Source organism: Gambusia affinis, linkage group LG04, assembly GCF_019740435.1.
Source record: "Gambusia affinis linkage group LG04, SWU_Gaff_1.0, whole genome shotgun sequence".
NCBI lineage: Eukaryota > Metazoa > Chordata > Actinopteri > Cyprinodontiformes > Poeciliidae > Gambusia > Gambusia affinis.
Window position 1 is genome coordinate 19,757,321 of NC_057871.1, and position 23,336 is coordinate 19,780,656.

Consider the following 23,336-nt stretch of genomic DNA (forward strand, 5'->3'; position numbering starts at 1 on the left):
AGAAAGTTAGTAAGGAAATGATGTTTTTGTAAGAAAATGTGTGCATGCAAGGATATTTCAGCCAAAAATAAAGCCAAGATATTGTAAGCATTTCCTTTAGATCCAGGTCAAACCAATATGCACAATCAATAACACTCAGAGGAAATTTGAATGTTTTCTTTAGCGTACTTACATAAATGAGCCCGGAGAAGTACCTCTCACGTAGATTGTGCAACACAGAGGCTTCATTAAGGCAGGTGAGTTCGGCCATGTCCTCCACCTTGCTGAACTTGGGCGGGTTCATCTTCTGGATGTCGTCCTTGTTGACGGTTACCTTCTTGCCGTTATCAGCCAGCTCCACCAGCACCTCGTCGCCGTGCTCCTCCTTGACGCTGGCCGCCTCGAAGCCGTGCCTCTCCGAGGGGATCCACACCAGCTTCTTGGCCGCCCAGTCGGCCTGAGCCATGGGGCTGTTCAGGAAGTCCTTATCGACGAAAAGGAACTTCTCGTCCTCTGTCGGGGCCTTGTTGGACATCTTGGCTAGTGGTGGAGGGCCAGATGCTGAAAAGAATCGGTGCATTAAATGTTAAAAATGGATGGCACTTGGAGAAGCCATGTTACAGTCGAACGACACCATATTTACGGGATCACAATCGAAGTGTAAAGGTTCTCATTTGAGGATAGAGAGAAAGAATAGCATGAACATTGGAACAAGTTCCTTCAACTTTTCCATATTACCACACTGCATTCAAAAACATAGCTGTACATTATTGTAACTGTGTGCTAATTAAATGTTCTTACAAACAAATATCTTCAGCATGGCCTGCATTTATATTCATAATCAGAATGACCCTGGTAGCCCTCTATAAAACATCTTCAGGAAACTGCTGTAGAAAACAAAGCAAGCCAGTAAAGTATTGGTCAGAGAAGTAGCCAAGGGGCCAATGGGGACTCTGGAGGAGCTGCAGAGATTCACAGCTCAGGAGGGAGAATCTGTTGTCGGCAGAAATATTAGTTGTGTACTCCACAAACCTGGCCTTCAAGGAAAACCATGAGCAACATCTCAGGTTTGCCATCAGCCAGGTAGAGGATGCTCTGGTCAGATGAAACTCACATTTTCCCGATTCAAACACGGTGGGGGGATCATTAGGCTGTGGGGATGCTGGTGAGCACTGACGAATCATTACTGAAAAATAAACTTGTATCAACCTGAGATTGAGATAGAGGTTCACCTTCCAGCGGATCAATGGCCCTGAGCCTTACAGCCATGGTTACACTGTGGTGGTTTAAATGAAACTATTTTAATCCCTTAGTCAAAGTCCAGATTTAAATGCTATTGGGAATGAGAGCTCCCCATCCAGTCCGACTGTCTTTGAGCTATTCTGCAGAGAAGAAATGAGATGCAGCCATAATTGCAACAAAAGGAGGTTCCACAAAGCTTTGACTGAGGGGGCCTAAACACAAATGCTCAACACACTTTTCACATTTTTATTGGTAAACAAAAAAATATTTTCCTTTCTATTCATTTATATAATACAAAATACATTCAAGCGTTGCAACATGACAAAATATAACATGATAACCGTTAATACTTTTCCAAAGAACTGTAATCCAGTAAAATTATGTCTTGCTTACAGCTAAAAGACATAAAATGCTTTTTTTTTGCCCCCCCCCCATTAGGGAGTTTCAGAAGGCAGCCATTCTCACGGACGTCCACCTCCCTCTCGACCCCACACGTCACACGGGAAACGAACAAACAATTCCCCTCTCAACTGCAGACATAACGACTGAGGCTGGGAAATTGGTTTTAATTAACCTCCCAACATTGTGTCAACAGATTTATCTGAAAGACAACCCAAATAGCTCATACAGAGCGACTTGTTCTGCTACTGAACCATCGAGTTCCTCTTAAATTTAATAGCCACCATTTTTTTCTCCCTGTCCCTCCATCTCTCTCTCTCTCTCTCAGTCTCCTGCTTAGGGAAGCTTCAGTCTCGTGCTGTGATGACCATATAAGGGCTCCTTCTCTGGAGCAGGGCTCCTTTCTGCGGACCTAAACAGCAAGGCAAGTGAATTCCCAAACAAAGCCCATATAGGGAATAGTATGTCTCTGGTCGGCTTTGTCGTTTACTGCAAAATGATAACAGCGAGGCAGACAGGCTGAGGGGGCTCGGGATTTTAACAACCATGCTTCACATGGGCCCCTGTTGGAATTCATTTTTAAATGTTACAGTCAGTGGCTGCATTATGAGCAAGTGTCTGGCTGTTGGAGAGACCTGCAGAGGAAAGCAACGTATAACAAACTAGAGTAGCTGCATCCTTCTGAGAGCTTTGCAGAGAAAGTAAGAGTATAAGGTAGATGGGCGTCTACAGTGACTCCCATGCTTTCCAGCTTTTCTGACTAAAGAAGACGATCTCTGCTTATTACCCTTCACACCAAGTGTGTGGCATAAAACTAATTCGACCACCATCACTGTGAAACATGGTAGTGGTAGCATCATGCTGTGAGGAGGCTTCTCTTTAACAGCAAGGAGAAAGCTGATAGGGAAATAGATGGAGCTTAATTCAAGAAAACCTGGAGGAAATCATTTCTTCCATGAAGTTTTCATTCCTAAGACTGTATGAACCAACACTGTTTGGGTATAAAAGTGACATGAATCGGGATGTGCTGTGGTGGCGCAGGGGTTAAGCACAACCCACATAAGGAGGCCTTAGTCTTCGACGCGGCCGTTGCAGGTTCGATTCCCGGCCTGGCGACCTTTGCTGCATGTCTTCCCCCTTCTCTCATTACCCACTTTCCTGTCAATTAACTATCTAATAAAGGCCACTAGAGCCAATAAAACCTTTAAAAAAAAAAAGTGATATGAATCCTATTTTATAGCATCCTCATCGGATTATTGTCCAACTGAACACAATAGAAATGAAACCACGGATTTGGTGAACTGTTTGTCAAAGACAGCCTCCACTTCTTCATCACAGAAGCATCAAATTTATTAAGCTATTATCAGTGATATTTTTCACCCCATAATGGGTAAGTCAACAAATACCGCTGGTTTGGTTAAATAAATCTAAAACAAAACAAAACAAAAAAAAAAAAAAAACATACTTCTGAATTCTTAAGAAACTCTGTGAAGCTTTCTGGATGTATCATAAATCTTTCTCTCTGCAGACCCTTGCTGTTATCTTTTTATTCATGGAGACATCCACAAACTGAGTGGGAACTAAGTGATAAAACAGCCCCAACCTTCCCGAGAACACTTACAAACCCTCCACTGAGACAAAAAAAATAAAAAATCTATTCACCTAAAAAAACTATTTAAAAAGAATATTACCACCTAAAAACCTTCCATCAACCTATCAAAACCGGTCAAAGACCAGAGATGAAAGTCTTTGTAAGGGATTGTGAGAGACGGGAATCAGCTGATGCTCTGCAGATAAAAGTTAACAGACGTTTCCTGACACACCCCGTGTTTAAAGGAGACACTGCTCCTCCTCATGCTCTTCTAGCTTTCCTTTTACACAATTTCATCTGATACCCACATCAAGCCTTTGATCATTTAAAATGTTGTGTCAAAGTTTTTGCATCTTAAAGAAGGCTGACTGAAGCGGTTGTGGGAGTTTGAGATAAACAAACTAAAAACTTGAGATAAAAACACTCATAATCAGTTACAATGTCTATAGCCAAACTATAATTAGCCAAATTGAATTATATTAAATATAATTCAGTGTAAACACCTGTATAATTTGGGTTGCAATAAAATTCCCCAACTTAAAAAAAATGTGTTCAAAGTAATTTTGAAGCATTAATAATGTCTCTGTTAAAAATAATAAACTGGTGAAGATGCTGCCCTGGAGACTTTATGACCTTTCTATTTGTGGTAGGGGAATTTTGACCTTAAAGGCCAGTAAATCATATTTCTAATTTCCCATCTGAAATGCTCCACAAACATTTCTGATATCATCAAACTAAGAATCCCAGATGCTTGATGCATTTAGGACTACAGCATAAAAAAAAACAAAAAAACAAAAACAAACATACACAACAGAATCATGTTTTCTGAATATAGCACTAATATAATGTATTGTATAAGCGCTAAATCTCGACAAAAAAATGTCGCTGTCATACAATAAAACCTTAACGTCCCCACTCATCGTTCAAACACCCGTTAAGGTCTAATTGTAGTTCAAAAAGATTTGGACCAAAAACCCAGTGATAATTTCACGTCTATGTTTTTGAGAGCATTTCTAGTTTGCCTCGACATTCTGCATCTCCGACCTCCAAATAAATTAAACATGATTGTCATACAAGCATTAACTTCATAGGACTATATTTGGAAAACAGGAAACGCCATTAATGGTTAGTCATGCTTTAAGTGAGATAAAAGTGAGACTTCCTTTTTATTCTCCATCCTGCGTCTCTCTATTAAACAATTTGGTCTGTTGAATTAGCAATTAAACTACTCCTTGGTCAACCTTATTTGTCATATTTACAAAGCAGCTTAGTATAATTATCGCTCTAGAGAAAGCAACATTGTGGAACTTGTCTTACACATATTGTCTGGCCTGTCAAATAACAAACAAAATCAGCTAGACACGAAAGAGACAAGAAATGTAATTAGCCAATCCGAACGCGTTAATATGTTACTCATAACAAGAACATGAGTTGACTAACAACTTACGCTCACACAATTCGACGGGCTAATTAGCCAATTATATCCAATTTCAGGAAAAGTAGGCAAAAAAGCAGTAAAGCGGTTAAGTTAAAAAGTGCTGTAGCGGATTACTGAAGTCTGACAGGTGCACTTCAATCAATTTCAAGATATCCCTCCGGTATAAACTACTCACATAACGTGAAGAAAGTTCGGATTTGGAAAGCTGGAGTTTGGAGAAGGTGGGCGTCGACGAGGTACTCCCCAAGCAAGCAGTCCAAATGACCCCCGTCAATTTAAAAGCCTTACCATTTAAACTGTTCCTCCCTCTCGCCTCCTCCACCAGCACAGAGGACCGAGGCTGCGGACATGCGCAGTAAGGTCCACCAGTGGCTTGAACAGAAGAAAACTAATTTGGATGAAGTTACAGAGGATAAAAAGTCAAATTTATGCCGCATGCAACCTTACATTATTATAGACTAAAATACTTAAGAAGATTACCCTGACAGTGGATTTACGCATATTACAATTAACATGATTTGGTCTTTATGCAAGACACTAAAATAATTTATTTCTAACCTCACGCAACACCTGGCCGGCAATTGGCAAATATTGTTTATCTCCTTTTAAATTGACACATTGGGAGGGAAAGTTCATTTAAATTATGTGTTTGCCAAAGGTAAATCAATCAGATGTCCTCATATTTTAGTTGGTCATATGGTCCAATCAATGACTGCAATCAGGTCCTGGAGTATTTGGCAACAAAACAAGCCCAAATTATCTGATCAGACCAATCATATCCACTTTAAGCTGAAAGGAAGATTTACGAAATCAGGTGCAAGTTTGAAAATCTTAGCAATGCTACTAAAGCCTTTTAGAAAAAAAAAGAGATATTTTTATGAAAGAAATATGGACTGCTTTCATTCTTTCTCTCTGTCATGACTGAATGTTTTAGTTTTCAGATTCTTCCTACACAACAGGTCCCTATTTGTTAACCACTACACATTTACTAACTCCTTTAATCATTATCACCATATCTGTGGTTCAAGGTTTTTAGTTTTTCTTTTCCAGGTTCCCATCATTTGATTTGTTCTGGTCTGCTGTTTTATCTTCACCTTTAGTTCCTCCATCTGCTTGTCGTGTTGATTTTTCAGAGAATTTGGTTGTCAAAACCTGCCTGTCTCTGGTACCGTTGTCCACCGTTTTGGTAATTCTCCTCCTCAACAGTAATGTTCTTACGTACGGCTTGGACCATCTGGAGTTGGCGGAAGAAAGAAGCTCTGAAATGTAATGTAACTCTGTGGCCTAAAACTACCAAACATATTATTAAATATTGGCATATCTTGGAAAATAAACAGTCGTGACATTTTTGATGTAACATAGCAAAATTGATAAAAAGGTTTAGAGTTCTTCATTTTCATGCTTAAAATAGTGAAGTAAATAAGCTGGAGTTAACATGTGATGTTTGGTTTTGAACTAATCTTCTCTAAATTATGAAGAGGAAAGCAAACAAGTCTGATAGTGACGAGGTAGAAGATTAAAAAGCAACAACTTCATCAAAGAAATAGTGAGTTGGTCAGGATTTTGTTACAGTTTGGTTCATTCTTCAAATAAATATGTCACACTTTAATATCATTATCATAAAAAAGCCAGGATTTCCACAAAGGACAACTTGTGTATTATTGTAATAATCTACATTTTCCTTTCAAAGATGTCATATATTTATTCTAAATAATAAAACGTGACAAAGCAGTGCATTATTTAGCCAACGAGGCCATGACCATTTCAGAAAATATAGTAAAGAGTCTTGTTACCAGAAGGATACAACATGACGAGTAAAACACATGGTTTCATTTATGCATGTCCATGTCATTGTTAATCGTTTAGTAGACCATAATAGTTCTATTTTGAGAAACTGAGAACTGTATCTGAACACATTTGATGTTGGTTAAAAACTAAGCAACATGAATTATCTAGTGAAGACAGAACTGGCAACGAACGTCTGTGGGCTCCAGTCCGGCGTGTGGATCATGAAATGTGTTCCCTGTCCTGATAAGGAAAACCAGTGGAGGATTCCCTTTCACTGTAACGTCTCTGGAGCGTTCCCCCCCAGCACACGACTCATAGTTAAACCGATTAATGTAAGTTTTCTCTGTGAGTTTTCCATTTTTACACCCTCCCCATTCCAGTATGGAAAACAAATCCCCCCTCCTTGCTGCATCCGTCCTTTTCCAGTTTCTCCCCAATGGAACTTCCTATATAAGGACACCATTCTGTTTGTTCCGATAAATCAAGCGGCTTTCCGATGGCTATGGCCTGTTTAGTCCCAGATGCAAAAAAACCCCCAAAAAAACGCTGTGCTGTGGCGTGCCAGCGTGCGTGAAACCTGACGACAGACCAGCATCATAAAGACGGGGAAGTGTTTATGGAGGAGGTACGCTGGCTGAGAAACATGGAAGAGATGAAACAAATGCAGGAGATGAGAAGAAGGGGGAAAGTGAGGCAGCAGATATGTGGAGCAGCGAGGCTGCAATGTGTGCCATATAAGGAGAGTGGAGTCTCTGCGGCTTTGTGTGTTGCTTTCAAAGTCTCATATGAGCAACAACCCCAAGTCCTGGTGACTAAATATGGTCCAACAGCATCAGCATTGTTGAAACAAAGATGCCTCTGAAAGGGATAGCTGACAATTTCCCTGCTGTCATCAGTGACAGGTAAATTTAGCGTTCCTTAATATGTGAAGAGAAGAGGTGATTATAAATCAAGGGAAGAATATCGAGTTGAACATGTAATGACAAGTTTTGCTATGCTATTTTGTTGTAAAAAGTTGATCATTCAAGACAAAAATCTTCTTTCCCAAAACACACTATGCACATGCCTGGTGACGTCAAAAAAGGCACCAGAAAACGTATTAGTACTTTTTTTGTACCTCCACCTATATTTTGCATATTTTTATCCTATTTTTTAAATTTTTTTATTTTTACAAATTCCTACCTCAACATTTAACATTTATATTATCTTTATTTAATCGTGCTGCCTGATCAGCTTGCAACATCACCCAAATACACAAAGCAGAGTTGGAATTTGTAAAACACTGCAGGAGAAATCAATGCTTCCTAAACGTTTGTTACTGAAAAAAAAACAACAACAAAAAACACCCCCTGGATTGCATCCTTAAAGTTTATTGCGGTGTGTCAAAGTCAAAATGAATACAAATGCAAATGACGTAATAAATGTGTGGAAACTGGGCCCTCTTTCCCTACTCTGCATGAAAATCTGCTCTGCTAGACCAAATGAATAAATCACAGAAATAACCTTGGCTAAACACACACAACTGATTTAATGCTATTATTTAAAAAAAAATGCAAACTGGAATTAGGGCCCCAATTCCAATTGTGGTCAAGGCCCCTCATAGTCTTTGGTTGGTTCTGTAACAAAGACGTTTTTTTAGTCCATTCAGTCGCATCAATTAGTAAGAAATCATGAAACTAAACTGCAAGAACACAAAGTTTCAGAGCAAAGAGCAGAGCGTTCTAAAACAAAGATCTGAACTTTACTTTGCCCAAACATTTTCCCTTCCTCCCTTGTGTGAGAGAAGGAAGAAGGAAAAAAAACAAACGTCTGGCCAGTTCCTCAAATTAATTATTAAAAGCTGGGGCAAATCCAAAAAAGCAGGGAGGGAGATAACGTGAGTAGAAAGTCAAGAATTAGATCCAGCGAAGTGAACGCATCCACATGGAACAAGATCGGGAATATTTTTAACGGCTCAAAATAAAAGGTTATTTTGAAGAGCACTTTGAAATTACATGAGGTCACCGAGAAGCCGTCCATCACCAAACCTACATAAACTGCTTTGCATGTGGACCTCTCATCAGGCTGGTGCGTCAAAATAAAAAAATGACAAAACATACAACAGGATTTCTTTTTTTTTTTTTTTTTTACATATAGAAGATTTGATCATGATCCTATTTTCTTTGCCTTTATGTCCATAGATGGCCATCCATCGGCGCAATAATATGTTTGTAGATATGTTTGACCTTCTTGGAATGCAATTTCATTCTAATTTGAGCTTGGAAGGAAACATAATTTTTCCTCTGCTGCATCTAAAAGACAAATGGAGTCAATGCTACTATACAAGCTGTCTTGTTCCATGAAGTAGAGAAGAAAATTCAACTTGTGAAGACAGGAATATCGACTCCAACAGTCAACATGCAGCTGTTTGGGCTTATATGGCACTTTCTTTCCTCTTAATGTGACATTTAAGAAATTTGTAAACTTACAAATACATGTTCAACATCAATTCAAATGTTCTACAGGTAAATTATGAAAACAGTAGAACACACTATTTTCTAAGTATGATCTGTTTAGTTTTCTTTCATTCTCAAACTATGGTAAATTAGCAACTGGACGTATTTGGGCTGAATTTAATGGTGCTAAGGTGCAAGGTTCATCCAAACTGATGATAAATAATGATTTCTGATATGGACGAAATTTTGATTATGACTCCCAATTACATTTGAGGTGTGTATTATCATAAAGACTTTGAAATCAAATGTGTGTTAATGTAACTTTATGGGTTAACCATTTATAAAAGGAAACTATGAAAACGTCTGTAGATAAAAAAAATAAAAATAAAAAATCTAGATCTTGGAGAAAACAGGCAACTAGCTACAAAAAATAATTTAAAAACGCACCATCTGAGGAGGTGGTGTCCATTTCTGGCTTGTGTCCCGAGTCTTTTACATAAGCCCCTGATGCAACACACCTCATTCTGAATAACTAAATTACTACACCTGCGATCAAGGCACATGTTAGCATCCCGCATGTTCAGGGCAGGTTTACTGAAGGACTTTAAAGCTTGTAGGACACCAATATTGGGAGGGTCAGGTTATCCTGATCAAACAGCAGTCCTTACCATTTCTGTGGTGAGATCGCCACCATGTGGCACACAATTAAAACAGCACCTTTTCTGAATAAAGCTCAATATCTCTTAAATTAAAGAATTCTGTATTATCAAAACAGTAAACGGACATATATTTGTAAACACAAAATATGAATAAGTTGAATTTTTGTACAAAATGTATTGTTCACATCTGGTTTAAAGAGAACAAGAAAAAAAACAAAAAAACATCACTCCCTCCCCCCAAACGTCGACAACTTATAAAATACCATTTATCCCCTCCTTTTAGCCTTTCATTCTGTAAGTCTTCTAGATTACAAAATGAAATTTTAGAAAATAAGTTGTCTTCAGGCAGGTGGCGCAAAACTCCTGGGAGAGCCAAAGCATCCTCTAAGTCCACGAGCTTCGCTGGTCAGCAGCCGAATGTCATGAATCATGTCCAGGAGCTGAAATACTCACAGAAGCACCTCGCAGCAAAACCTTCCCTCGGTTGTCACTGCTGTTCAGGAAGTGAGAAACCAGCCCATACAGCAGAGGTCTATAAAATAAGAATAATAAAAACGGCAAATATGTAATTTATTTTATTTATTTTTTTCACTTTCTTCATAATTTTAACTATAAGGTTGCCAGATCATATTCTGGGTCAGTATAATGTTAAAAGACACAGACATCAAACTTTAAAGCAAAAACCTGATCTGAAACATAGAGATATTATTTACTGCTGCATCTAACTCACTTCGCATCATCACATTGATTGAGGTTCACTGAGATCTAAAAACTGCTAATATTTTCCCTAGTATTTTCAAGTAAGCACGTTGTATAAACAAACAGCTATTTAAGGAATTGAATGGATAACAAACTATGTTAACTAAATTTTTTTGGTTACAGCAGAAAAGATCAAAACTCCTCCTCCGACTGACAGGATTGTGATTTTGAACAAAGCCAGAGAGTTAAATAAAACCAGTTAGAGTTTCTTATTTTAAAATGCTGCAGAAAGTTTGTAAAACTCTGGTATTTTTGTTTAAGATTATACACTGTGAGGATAACATTGTGCTTGTGCCAAGTTCACAGCAGACTGTGCTGAGATTTTTCAAATACCGACTCAACGCTTACACAGACTTGGAGCTTGCATCCTCCGAGACTCTCAGCTCAGCGGCCAAAAACTGTCTGTCCAAGGGAGTTTCAGGTTGGCCTGACTCTGTGAAAGCAAACATTAGAGAGAAGTAGATCGTTGGTGTGAAATCAGAGCAAGTTAAACTAACAGAAAGTCAAATCTGAAAGGAAAGTACAAATTTTCTTAGGTGAAACTGCTGATGGGTTTACGAAGATATATGTTCTCGATCTTGACACAATTAGCTTGGGTTCGGATTGAAATCCTTGTCATCTGAAAGAGCCACTTTTGATGGACCTACCCACCTGCTGTGAGCACTGACGCTGTGTGCCTGTACTTGTTGAACTCCAGGTATTCCCGGATGAGCTCGTTTATGAGCAGGTTTTCATGGGACAACGACGGCCGCGCTTCCTGCTGCTCATCCAGGGCGCTGAACACCTCTGCTCGGATCCGCGCCTTCAGCTGGCCCATTACGCCACGGGACTCCAGTGTCTGCCTCACAGCTGAAAGGTTCAGTGTTTCTCTGAATTATGATTCCCTCCCCCATTCAAATGCAGATCAAACTGGCATGTAAGTAGGAAAAGGTGACTGGATGCCAAAGTCGCTTTAAAATCACAGATTTATCTTTTTTTTTTAGTGCACGAAAAAAATAAAATCAGTCACCAACTGTATTGTAAATAACATTGCTGTGGCGTAAAATAACTTCCTAGAGGTTTTGCTTCTTAAGTATTATAGTACATGAAACAGAGCTTGTTAAAGGGGCCAAATGCTTTAAAGGCTACATATTTCCATATCAAAACTCCATACTTTTTCACACTCAAATTTCCACAGTTTTTCAAACTATTTCTTAATATTTAGTACTAATGTGCTGCAAATACTTCTACAGTCATCGGATTTAAACAAAGAACCAGTCAAACCTGCAAGAATGAATGGACGGAAGAGCGGATAAGAAATTCGTTGCAGACAATAATACGATCTGAAAATCTTTGCATACTCTGACCTGTAAAATACTTAGAAACTCTGAAAATGAAAAATGATGTGCGGCAGATTCATTCAAACAATATTGAATGAAGGTTCAGATTTTCAATTCTTGACTTGTTAAATACGACTTATAAAGATGGGAATATGATCCCGAGCCAGTTTTTAACTCGTACGAGAGCTTAATACTTCTACTTCTAATTTTAATATGTATTACTCAAATTACCTCCAGAAACAAAAGGTCATTGCAGTTAGCTAACTAGCTCGTTGCTATCTAGTATCAGTAAACTAACAGGAATTCGAGGTAAACAATACATGTTTTAGACTCAAGCTTTAATGCTTGAAATATAAATGCAATACAGAAAAGATTCACCAAGCCCTTTCAGTAACTGTGAACTCCTGGCTAAAATGTACACGAATCGATAGATAAAACAGAGCTTCGGGTTTGTTATGATGCTAGCTAACCAGTCCTGGGCCTTCACGACACAACTAAGTTTTATTAATATTTTTAGGTCTAAAATAAATAAGGAAGTTGACTAAAAGAGAGCGCTTACCATCCTTCAACTCAGAGATGGTCGCCATTGTAATGAGTGTAAACAAACCCTGGAACGACGGTTGGCTACACAAATATCTGCCACCTAGTGGCCAACTTGTTTATCTACAACAGTGACTAGAAAGACCACAAAGCAACACACACCAATGCAGTTATGTAAGGTATGCCTTACGTAACTGGATATAGGACACAAAACAAACAAAAAACAAACAAAAGACAAATAAATAAGTTCTAATGAAATATATTTTGAGTTTGTTTTTTTCTTTCAAGCTCTCCCACCTACCGCCTGGTTTGTAAGAGGGATGTTCCGCAATTGTTGGCAACATTAAAAAAAATATATACTTCTCCATCAGTTTTTGGACATACTTTTGAGAGGGTCTCTTGGAATTTAAATGTCTGTCAATCTATGACTGAAAAACAAATGTTACAAAAATTATGAAAACATTTTTTCTTTGTTTTTTCCCCCTGACAGACCTATCATAACCTTTACCCAATGCATTTTACCCCTGTACTTATTGTCATTCATCATTAATCTTCAAATATGTGTGTGCCACATTGTCTGACCTTTGAAGAGAGGCTCAAACTGTCTTTGATGGCATTTTCTGGCAATACCTATTTGTTTTATTTTTGTGTGTTATTCTTTTTTTGTGGGACTTCAGGAATTTATGAGCAATAAATGTGGTCATAGTTATTGTTTTTATTTTCTGAGCCTTTTTGGTGGTTTTATGTGAAACATTTTGGTATTGAAAGTAGGTCTGCTACTTTGGATTTCCAGATCTACTTTTGTGTCTCTTAAGGTGATATATATTTTTTTATAATTATTTCTGGGGCATATAGATATAGTAACTAATTTCCTGTAAAAAGAAACTGTAAAAACATGAGCACAGCAGGCAGTCAGAAGAAGGGAGGATCAACCCAAAGGTTTGGTGAAAAAGTGAAAAAGTAAGACTGCACATCAACCTGAACTCACTATCCCCATTGTGAAACATGGCAGTGGCAGCATCATGTCGGGTGAAGCAAATCAGTCTTGAGCATCCATCAGAACAATAATCTTAAATCTTCAAACAATGGTTTTGTTCAAAACCATATTCTTGTGTTAGAATGACCTAATCAATCGCATAAAGTCTGTGTAATATAAACACATGAAGGTTCGCTGTTCAAACATGACTAGTTTCAACAGTGAACCTTGACCTGTTTACTGCTGAAATATAACAAGCTTTTTTATTCTCCTTGAAAAAAACTCAAGGAGAATAAATAGTTTTGCAAAGCTCTGTAAGTTGGTTGAGCAGATTAAAAAAACACTAACAAAAACTTTGAGTCAGACGTAACAACATATTCAAATAAACTTTATTATCCAGCATTATATAGAACACGACAGTACATTAAAGGTCAGTGAAAATAAACAGGCTTCTTATAAAAAGTATAAATATAATATATTCCTCAGAATCTTAAGGACAACTAAAACATTTTGACGAACAACATAAATAAACAGTTGGGCTTCTCTTAAAACACATTGTCTAAACCAGTAAGACAAAAACAGTAAATGCTTCTTCGCTTTTCAAAGTTCATAGGGTTCTTTCCTTGAATCAACACTTGTGTGGACTATTTACAGTCCATCATGTCAGCACCTTGAGAAAAATACTGTTTTTTTTGTCGCTCTCTGTGTCTGGTATGGCCAGAGTTTGTGTGGCGTAGGCAGTGACGATCCCATAGAGATGTGTCACCATTGTTTTAAAGAGGCATTCTCTTCATTCATGGCGGTTTTCACTACCGGTTTCAGGTTAAGTCTGACCAACAAGGTCTGTTGCCTTTTTTATGTGTTTACATTGACAGAAATAAACTACCAGCCACAACATAGTTGGACCACAGCTAATGTCTTGGCTTACTTCACTGTCTTTTTTCCTCCGTCTCCCTGACATATAAAATGAAAACGATCTCAAGTTTTGAATTTTGAAGCCTATGAAAACCCCATAGCCCTCAACTTTGCAAGCATAAACCTCGCAAAGGTTAATGTATCAGAATATTTCCCATCCCAATCTCTAAGAGAAGAAGACAAAAATATAGACTTCTGTCAGTTTGCAAGTACAAAAGTGCCTCTTTTTTGGTATAGAAGGCTAAAAAGAATGAGTAAACATCAATGTCTACGCCTGAGACAACATCAATAAATGTCTTGTGCTTTAAAACACAAAAAATACACAAATAATACATCTCCCATCCTTAAAGAGAATGAAAATCATAAAAATTTGTGGTACTCTTCAAGCCTTTGGCTTCTAAATCTTCTCTTCCCTATGTACATTGTGTTGTAGCTTTAGGACTCAACAATCCTCCAGAGCTTTGGTTTGATTGTCCGTCCTCTGAGGTTATCAAAAGTCTCTTCCTGAATTAGAACAAGGTGTCTTTGGGTTTTTAAAATGGGAAAAACAAATATTAAAGGGACTGTGTCAGCAGCTGCTCAAGAGATTCATCGACAATGCCCTTGCTGGAATAGTTTGGAGATGCCACAAAGCTTGGAGGGGCAGGATTTCATGTTTGCTGAAAGGCCCCACAAAAAAAAGGTCCCACATCTGTACATCAAGGCCATCAGTTCAATGGTACGAGGAGACCTAAACCAGTCCAGCCTCCAGGCACATTCGGTAAAACTGTCCCCGTTGTGAGATGAGGTTGGCTGGAGAGTCCATCTCAGAAATGTGGCCTCTGTCCATGACAATCACCCTGCAAAGACAGAGATGCAGATTAAGATTATGAATGTCGACATTTATAGACCCAATAAATAATGCTGCACAGTTAAGTCAACTTCTGAGCAGGTAATGCAAACAATCATGAATTCAACTAGTATCACAACTACCTCTAGAAGTCTCTGCATGTGTACCTTTTCTAGAAAGCCTTATGATTTGCTTTGTTTTTCTTATATATGGTTCATTCAGTCAATAAACACAAAAAAACAAATAAACTAGGACTGCCAGTATTTTTGTTAAGAAGCCAAGCCTTCCCTAGCAAATCCGTTCCTGAACACAGATCTCCTGGCGTACTTTCTTTCTCATGCCACACCATTCCAAGAAACATAGGCTCTAAACAAACCCAGTTGCTTGGATCATTGCCCAGTAGAACATACCAACCACACTGAGAAAACTCTGGACTTAGAGTTTTGATATTGCCAAAACCAGCAAGTTTCCCATCACTTTTAGTTTTTAGATTCATATTCATATATGCACCCTCCAGTGCTTAGCTGTCACTGATCTTTGTACCGTAAATTACCTTTGATTTCTCTGAGTAATTTAAAGCTTGGGGAATTTAATAAATATAACCTCAAAATTGAGCTCATTAGGACAGATGGGTAAGTTTGATTATAAAGGTCAACTTTTAATTTTTCCCCCTCATAAGCCAGTCCCACTTTGGCATTTATTTTCAGATGTCAAATATATCCTCAAGTTATTACGGTACTCTGACTGAATATAAGGACTGCAGTGAAAATTCATCCCATCTATTTTGTAATACACAATTCACTACCATATAGCGCCCTCTGGTGTTAAATGTTTTCAGACTCAAGATCACGTCTCTGATCTGCTCTCTAAATGAATTTCCTTCAAGGATGTTACTTTATTTGAGATATTTCCTATTAATCTGTCAGTAGACAGCAATAAGGATTTGTTTGTACATAGCAGAGACACTTACAAAATTCACTAAGATTTGACAGTACATCAAACACAGACTTAGCCATGTTTGATGCCAAAAACCCTGTTAATCCTTAAAACCAATAGGAAAAACATTTCAATCAAATCCGTTGGGCTATTATTTTACCCAGATTGGCTAAAATAAAATAAAACAACTTTTTTCATAATCTGTTTATAAAATGTTCATTGGTTTCTCAAACTACTTTGATAATTGTGGCAAATCTTTTAAAATAGAAGCTGTAGCTTAAATATTTACAGGTGTATCTAATAGCTAAAGTTTCCTATCGAAAACATCCAATGTGTTTAGTCTTTCCGCAGATATTTCCCCTGTCATTTTACCAGCACTCGAGAGAAACAATTCATACCTTAATATAAATTGGTTTTCACAGACTCTGAATACTGAGGTGGTGTACCTTGTGTAGTCCATGATAGTGTTAAGTCGGTGAGCGATGGTCAGCACTGTGCAGTGCTCAAACTGTGTGCGGATTGTCGACTGAATGAGAGTGTCCGTTTCCAGATCCACAGCAGCCGTCGCTTCATCCAAAACCAGGATCTTGGTTTTCCGCAGCAAGGCCCTGGCCAGGCAGACTAGCTGGCGCTGACCCAAGCTACACAGAAAACGTGGAGACACACAATTATATTCAAGATATCTTCATTGTAGCTCCTATGGGACTCGTGTAAAAAGAACGTCTGGTGCTGCAGCTCCGGTGCAAAATATCATACGGATATAGAAATGTTTACCTGAGGTTTTCGCCTCCTTCTGAGCATTCGTAGTTGAGTTTATCAGGCAGATTAGACACAAATGTCTTGAGGTGAGCAAGCTCCAGAGAGCTCCAAATTTCTTCGTCTGTGTAGGTGTCGAAGGGGTCCAGGTTCATCCTGAGGGAGCCTGAGAAAAGCATGGGATCCTGTGAAGAGGAACAGATTAAATTACTATTGTAAACAGTTTATCTAACCCTAAGGAAAGATGTGTGGCTATGGCAGTTTACATGATAAAAGGCATAACTTAGTTTCCATCTGTGCTACTTCACCTGAGGGATAATTGTGATGCGAGATCTGAGGTCATGGAGTCCAATGTCAGCAATATTCACTCCGTCAATAAAGATCTTTCCCTTTGCAGCCTCGAGGATCCTAAAGAATCCCAGTGCAAGTGAGGACTTCCCAGCTCCTGTTCTACCCACAATTCCAACCTAATAAACAAACATTTCTGAAAGTAAATACAGGAACATTTTGCAATCCAACATTTTAAAAAGCGTTAGTGATTACAAACAACAGATGATAAATCACCTTCTCTTTTGGGTTAATATGCAGCGTAATGTCTTTTAGAGCGAGCTCCAGGCCTTTCCTGTACTGCAGCCCATAGTCCTGTAACTCAATGGTGCCGCTCTGGGGCCAAGCCACAGGCAAAGAGCTGCCCTCTGTACTCCAGCTGGCCTGTAAGAGACAGTAGCAAAAGTGTGTGTTGAGATCAAGACGAGTCCCTGTGGTGTTCTGCTGAGCGTTTGCTTGTAACTGGACCACCGACCTCTTTGGGAGTATCAGCATACTCATTGACTCTCTCCACAGAAACAATGTTATTTTCCACGTCCGTCCAGGACCGTACGATCCAGCTGAGGATTCCCGTCACCTGCAACACACAGTACAGTGTGGTTTACTTCACTTGCAGTATCCAGTTACTGACTAAACAAACCAGTGAATTTTTCATGTCTTCGAAGCTAACTGGCACTGAGTTGCACATTAAAAGGGCTGTGCTTGCTTAGGCCAGGTTCTAATGTTCTTTATGAATTTTGGATAGAATCTTCGCTGCTGTGCAAAAGTATAAAGTAACCTCTGCATTCAAAGAGCCAACACTTTTAGCAATCTTTGGTGGGTGGTCTGGCTTAGCATTTCTTCAGGTTTTTGGATATCTTTGAAAGTTTTCTTCAGGATTTTGTTCCCGTTTCTCTCATTTTCTTTCTACTCCCCGTCATTACCTTTGCAAGATCTTCCAAAAGCCTGAAGAAAAACTGAATTAACACCGCTTTTAAGGATAATGAGAAAAACCCTTTCGAGACCTCTTTTCTGTGTGTGTGAAGATATAATATCCTACCTGGAGAGAATGTGACACAGCCAAACCGACAATGCCTGGACTCAGAGTGCTTCTGCCCATCACAGAAAGAATGGCAGCAGCAAGGACCACAACGTTACCCACAAACTCCAGATTGACCGCCAGCCACCTATGAATGTAATAATGATTTAGCACTGGTCAAAAACGTTTTGCTACCTGCCAATACTACAAGAGGCAATATGAAACTAAACACTCTTGGTATTTCCATTAACATTTTATTAACTATGCTTAAAGCTATAATTCTTCCGTGCAGGACTCAAACTCTGACAAATCTTTGACCAAAGACACAAATCTGCTCACCGAGTGGCGACAAAGCGGGGAAAGTAGGAGGTTTGATTGAAGTCGACCCTTTCATTAGCCTGCAGAATGAACCTGGGCTGCTCCCCGAAGGCTCGGATTACGCTGGCACCCTGCACAGTCTCGTTGAAGTGGGTGTAGATGGGGGAGCGACTCACAGCCTCCAGCCGGCGCAGCTGACAGGATGTGGCGACGTAGAAGCTCTGTGGACCCACAGTGGAAAAGTAAAACACCAGCTTTCACAGGCTCAACAAAAAGGAGCACAGAGGGCTTTCCCATAATTCAAAATGAACGCCAGTTAAATTTATGTCAGCAGAGTTGATTTTGGACCCCAGAGCATTCCAATAACATACAGCAAAGAAATTCAGATGTTGCTTCTAAAGACGTATTTGTGGGAACTAGTGCAGCAGGTACCTGGACGAAGGCGTAAAGGAAAGCAAGAGGCAGGATGATCACAGCTGCAAAGGGCGTCGCCATCAGCACAATGATGCAGACTTCCAGAAGTTTAAAGACATAGCTCAGCATCATTTTCAAGCCTTCAGGGACCATGCAGTCGATGGCATCGATCTCTTTAGCAAAGCGGTTCAGGAGGTTGCCACTAGGCGTGCACTCGAAAAACGACATTGGAGAGCGGAGAACGTTGACCAGCAGGTCCATGTGCAGCTGCCTGGAAGCAAGGATGCCACAGATGGAGATGGCAACCGTGGTACCAAAGATGGCAATTCCTGAAGCATTGTGAGAGAAGAATATTATTAATATTATTAAGTCGCCGACAACCAGCTGACATAGAATTAATGTTGGAACACCAAACTAAACCAACTCACTTACCTTGCACAAATCCAAGAGCCCCAAACACAGACAGTTTGAGAACTGTATCAATCTGTGTGCCATTAATAACTGGATCATCGGCCCACATGCTAAGCCAGTAGTTGTAGGCCAGAGAGGCGCCCTGCTGGAAGGCGTAAAGGAAGACGATGAGAATGATGATGGCCAACCCGATGGTCTTGAAGTACTTCTTGTACAACTCCAACCTCACCTGTAACAGAAAAAAATAAGAAAAGACAAATGAGTCAGGCCCAGTCACACTCATCTTATGCTAAGATGTTGACCAAGCAGGGTGTTTCAAGACTTACTCGTCCAGTGCGAGCTTTGTCCACCTCAGTCAGCTTCCCCAAGTCCTCTGGTATCTGATCCTGGTCAGTTTCAGAAACAGGCTCCATATTTTGCAGGTTGGTATTAGTGGTGTCTCCCCTGAATGCGAAAGACAGGTTGGAGGTCAGTTTCAGTAAGAATATCCCCAGGATTTCAGTTCACTCCTGTTTTATTTTTGCATACCCGATTAGCTGCTCTTGTGACAAGTCTCTAGAAAAAGGCATGAAGTCAACCATGCTGAGTCGAGCGTTGGATCTTCTTGAGCCAGCTGCAAAGAAGGACTGTGTTTAAAACCTGCTTATGATTATCTTCATCACTGGAGCAAAAACCCCAACAAATAATTAATCTATCAATAAAATGCATCTGCACTTCTCTGTATGACGCTCTCCTTCCGTTCTGTGCTTGCAAAAGTGTGAATGAAGTCCGCAAAAGCGCCGTGGCGGCTGAGCAGCTCCTGGTAAGAGCCGCTTTCTGTGATTTCGCCGTCCGCCAGAACGAGGATGAGGTCAGCCTGCGGCAGGAAGCTCATACCATGGGTCACAAGTATGCGGGTCTGTTAAGTACACCAAAACAGAAAGAAAAAAATATATATGTGAGCACAATCCAGCGCTATTCTCAGGCTAAAAAACAAGCGACTCAGCGAAGTGGTGGTTTCCAGTTTGTGGTAACAATGGCATGAAATTGTCGGTTTAGGTGTAAAACTGTGCTTGGCTGTGTGTAGACATATTGTCTGGTTTTACCTTGTCTCTAAGGACTCCTTTTGGCCCAATGACTCTGTCAAAGATGTGTTGACCCACATGAGCATCAACAGCAGACAGTGGATCGTCCAGCAGGTATACATCGGCCTTTCTGTAGACAGCTCTGGCCAGACTCACCCTCTGCTTTTGCCCCCCTGACAGGTTAAGTCCCTGCATTAGAAATAACAATAATAATTTTAAAAAACAAAACATTGATGAAGATTTTGAAAAATTCAACAGCATGTGTATAATGACATGTTGGAATATGAAGGCGCCACATTATTTCTTGCCTAAGTAATCTGTCTTGCAAAGCACTTTCCAGCTGCTGCCATCATGTGACTTTTTCTGGTGAAGTAAGTGTAAGTTATAATTATGAGCCCCAGAAATGATGGTGAGTGCTTCAAGCTCAACACCCTGTACCCACTGTACTTTTGAAACTCTGAGTTGACTTAAGAAAGTATGTTAGAAGAAGTGTCATTGGGTAAATGGAGAGACCACAAAATTGGCTGGTTGACAACAATAAAAGCTTAGGTTAGAAATAAGAAAAGTTGAGGAAGTGACAAATAAGGTCAGATGTTTTACCAACATTGAGACTATACTGGTGTCAAAAGCTAAACTTATTTTCTGCTTTGACGCTAAACTAAAAGGCTATTTTTCTTGGACTGGATGAATTTACCAGTAACAAATTAAAAGTTAAGTTCCAGACACTCTGAGAATACTGCATTTTTCTTTTTTAAATATTATCACATGTTTTTGTATGAGATGCCACTTTAGATTTGGAAAATTATAAAGACTTCAAAAGCACAAAAACTGCACTCATCAAACTTGGACTGAATGTTTCTTCACTGATGACATTTTCCTAGAAACACACTTCAGTATTTGAGAAATCTTTATTCTACTTAAGGAAAAGAAATAGATTGAACTCAATATAAAGTATGAAATAATTAGTACCAGTAAGAAAAAAAAATGTTTCACAGGCATTGTGTACCTTTTCTCCAATTTCTGTAGCATCTCCAGCAGGTAAGATGTCTAGGTCAGGTAGTAGGGCACAGGCCTCTAGCACACGCTGGTACCATGTTTTCAACTTTTCACGGCCAAATAAGATGTTGTCTTGGACTGTGGCGTTCTGGATCCAGGCCTGCTGAGGTACGTATGCTACGCTGCCCTGCATGAACAAATGCAGAAACTGTCAATATTTGTTAAAGCCACAGGCTATGAATAGATTCCTCTGCCATGGAACATTAGCTGTGTACCTTGACAGTGACTTGGCCACTTCTTTTCTCTGTTTCACCGAGCATAGCAGACAACAAAGAGGACTTTCCACTGCCCACATGTCCAACCACAGCAACTAGGGAGCCTCGTGGCACACAAAAATTTATTCTGCCAATAAAAAAGGGGAATTTCTCTGTGAGACTCCAATAATTTTACCACAAGGGTTTTATTTTTATCCTTTGATTCATACCGTTTGAGGCATGGAGGACCTTCTGGAGTCCAGCTGAAAGTGCCACTCTCTATCATCACATCTTCACCATCTAAACAAGGAAAGAAGAGTCAACTAAAATTACCAAAAAACCTGCAATAAAAGGGACGTGTTCTTTTAAACTACGCAACAAATGTTCCAAAAAAAGCAGCTTCCCCCTTGAAGTTCCTCATCAGAGTGCTGTCTGGGCGTAATTACAAGTGAATTTTCTTAATCAGGCAAATTACAGGGAGCCGTTGTCTTTTCACAAGCCGTCTCAGGAAGTGATGACAGATCTTAGACAGTGAACTACAGTATTCGTTCTTTTTATTCCTCGATGAATCATATGTCTGAATTTACGCTGTGATTCAAGTTTAACCACTAAATGGGAATATCCTATAATTACCCCATCTTCCAGTGAGCCGGGGACTCAGGAAGTGACAGTGCATATGATCCATACAAGGCTGTGGTACTCCACAGTTATAAACAACAAGATCCGTGTGGGTTGTTTTTTTTATTGATTATGGCATTTCAGGCAGAGTGGGAGCACTTTGTGGGAATTCATTGCATTAAGCCTCATAGGACGATTTGCTGATTCGTTGGGTGGTTTAGTGGTAGTAGTTCTTACCAGGGCTCAGCGGAGCCTTTGAGACATTGTCCACCCTCAGTTCCTCTGAGCACAGGTACTTTCCCAGGCGCCTCAGTGAAACTAGAGCCTGAAATATCAAAATTTAAGAAATATGAGAGAAACGCCTGGACAACTCAGAGCAATCATGAGTATCAAAGAAAAACTACACCCACCTGCATAGTTGTGCTAATTGCAAATGGTAGCTGGCTTAGTGGAGTCTTCAAGATGTTGATCAGCGCCATAGAGACAAAGACCTTCTGAGCATCCAGGACGTTTCTCTCGTCCAGCATCACATAGACTCCAAACATTGTAAAGGCAATCTTAGAAAAGAACAGGAGAGACTGTTATCTACACATCTCTGAAATGCTTAAAACTGCATGAATTATGATCTTTCAGACATCTTTGAGGATAAGCTGAGGCTTGCTGTAATTTCATCTTATTGTCAACACACTGTGTCCCACAGTGAGATTAAAGCCGCAGACAGCACTTTTGTCAACTTTCAGTTCTTTCTGAATTTACTGCCCTGTTGACTGCACCGGTTTCCCAGGCTCTCCTGCTCTCAGACGCCTGGCAGGACGAGTGCAACCAAAGCCAAAAGAGGTTCATTTAAGCATAATGCGCAGAGAATCATAATATTTTCATCGTGGGCTGCAGAGTAATTACCTTGTGACTTTTGAGAACCGGGGTTTACAAATAATCTAATACATTTTAGTTATATTTGTTGAAATTGCTCAACTGTCATCAAAGTTGTTTTAGCCGAGATGTCCAGGGATAATTTTGTTTATCTCTAATTTCTTTATGCTTTTTCCTGACGGAATCCAACTTCTTTCTCATAGTTTAGTGGCATTTCTCATTTTTTTTGCCATGTTTTCTGAGACTCCTTCAGTTATTTCTTTTTAATCAGACCTTGTCCAAAACCTTGACTACATGTTGAACAGTGAACATTTAATACGATCTGGACGATGGACTCATGACAGATTAATAGTATTTAAATGTGATATCTCAATGAAGCGGAAGAAGTTTCCGGTTGCAGCACAGTACACCTTCATTATCAAGATTTCCAGACTTATTAAATAATGTGCTTTTTGTCTAAAAGATGTTTGAAATGAGTAGTAGAA

The 23,336-nt window shown here is 39.5% G+C and overlaps 3 protein-coding genes across 7 annotated transcripts in view; all 3 read right to left on the bottom strand.

Moving 5' to 3' along the window:
* Positions 1-6,675, bottom strand: part of myh11a (myosin, heavy chain 11a, smooth muscle) — a 32,095-nt gene extending 25,420 nt beyond the window's left edge. For 3 of the 4 annotated variants that reach the window (XM_044113670.1, XM_044113669.1, XM_044113671.1), the window contains exons 1-4: positions 6,629-6,675; positions 5,744-5,883; positions 4,938-5,021; positions 173-540 (exon numbers count right to left, since the gene is read on the bottom strand). In XM_044113670.1, the coding sequence (XP_043969605.1) occupies positions 173-540; positions 4,938-5,021; positions 5,744-5,883; positions 6,629-6,660 (624 nt within the window). In that variant the 5' untranslated portion in view covers positions 6,661-6,675. Of the gene's footprint in view, positions 1-172; positions 541-4,824; positions 5,022-5,743; positions 5,884-6,628 lie in introns of those variants that run through there. The other variant, XM_044113673.1, reaches the window with a different exon arrangement.
* Positions 6,676-9,615: 2,940 nt separating this feature from the next.
* On the bottom strand, positions 9,616-12,263 carry cep20 (centrosomal protein 20). 2 transcript variants are annotated; one of them, XM_044113679.1, is made up of 4 exons: positions 12,169-12,263; positions 10,942-11,139; positions 10,639-10,723; positions 9,616-10,063 (listed from the first exon to the last, which is right to left on the bottom strand). In XM_044113679.1, the coding sequence occupies exons 1-4, from the start codon at positions 12,194-12,196 to the stop codon at positions 9,952-9,954; spliced, it is 423 nt and encodes a 140-aa protein (XP_043969614.1). In that variant the 5' UTR covers positions 12,197-12,263; the 3' UTR covers positions 9,616-9,951. The 2 variants fall into 2 exon arrangements, with proteins under 2 accessions (XP_043969614.1, XP_043969615.1); XM_044113680.1 differs by having other exon boundaries at positions 10,942-11,128; positions 12,169-12,192.
* Positions 12,264-13,504: 1,241 nt separating this feature from the next.
* abcc6a (ATP-binding cassette, sub-family C (CFTR/MRP), member 6a) overlaps positions 13,505-23,336 on the bottom strand; it is a 31,082-nt gene continuing 21,250 nt past the window's right edge. The window contains exons 13-31 of the mRNA XM_044113674.1: positions 22,392-22,538; positions 22,219-22,306; positions 21,594-21,663; positions 21,385-21,511; positions 21,120-21,296; positions 20,135-20,302; positions 19,764-19,947; positions 19,578-19,662; positions 19,376-19,493; positions 19,071-19,278; positions 18,657-18,967; positions 18,246-18,445; positions 17,928-18,054; positions 17,364-17,465; positions 17,126-17,272; positions 16,870-17,028; positions 16,580-16,746; positions 16,252-16,446; positions 13,505-14,879 (exon numbers count right to left, since the gene is read on the bottom strand). Of these exons, the coding sequence (XP_043969609.1) occupies positions 14,771-14,879; positions 16,252-16,446; positions 16,580-16,746; positions 16,870-17,028; positions 17,126-17,272; positions 17,364-17,465; positions 17,928-18,054; positions 18,246-18,445; positions 18,657-18,967; positions 19,071-19,278; positions 19,376-19,493; positions 19,578-19,662; positions 19,764-19,947; positions 20,135-20,302; positions 21,120-21,296; positions 21,385-21,511; positions 21,594-21,663; positions 22,219-22,306; positions 22,392-22,538 (2,889 nt within the window). The 3' untranslated portion in view covers positions 13,505-14,770. The remainder of the gene's footprint in view (positions 14,880-16,251; positions 16,447-16,579; positions 16,747-16,869; positions 17,029-17,125; positions 17,273-17,363; positions 17,466-17,927; positions 18,055-18,245; positions 18,446-18,656; positions 18,968-19,070; positions 19,279-19,375; positions 19,494-19,577; positions 19,663-19,763; positions 19,948-20,134; positions 20,303-21,119; positions 21,297-21,384; positions 21,512-21,593; positions 21,664-22,218; positions 22,307-22,391; positions 22,539-23,336) is intronic.

Excerpts from the sequence above, each read along its gene's own strand:
- cep20 (XM_044113679.1), bottom strand. The coding sequence starts at position 12,196 with ATGGCGACCATCTCTGAGTTGAAGGATG. Across the intron at positions 11,140-12,168 it reads CATCTCTGAGTTGAAGGATG|CTGTGAGGCAGACACTGGAG; the intron begins GTAAGCGCTCTC and ends TGAACCTTTCAG. Across the intron at positions 10,724-10,941 it reads AGCGTCAGTGCTCACAGCAG|AGTCAGGCCAACCTGAAACT; the intron begins GTGGGTAGGTCC and ends TTGCTTTCACAG.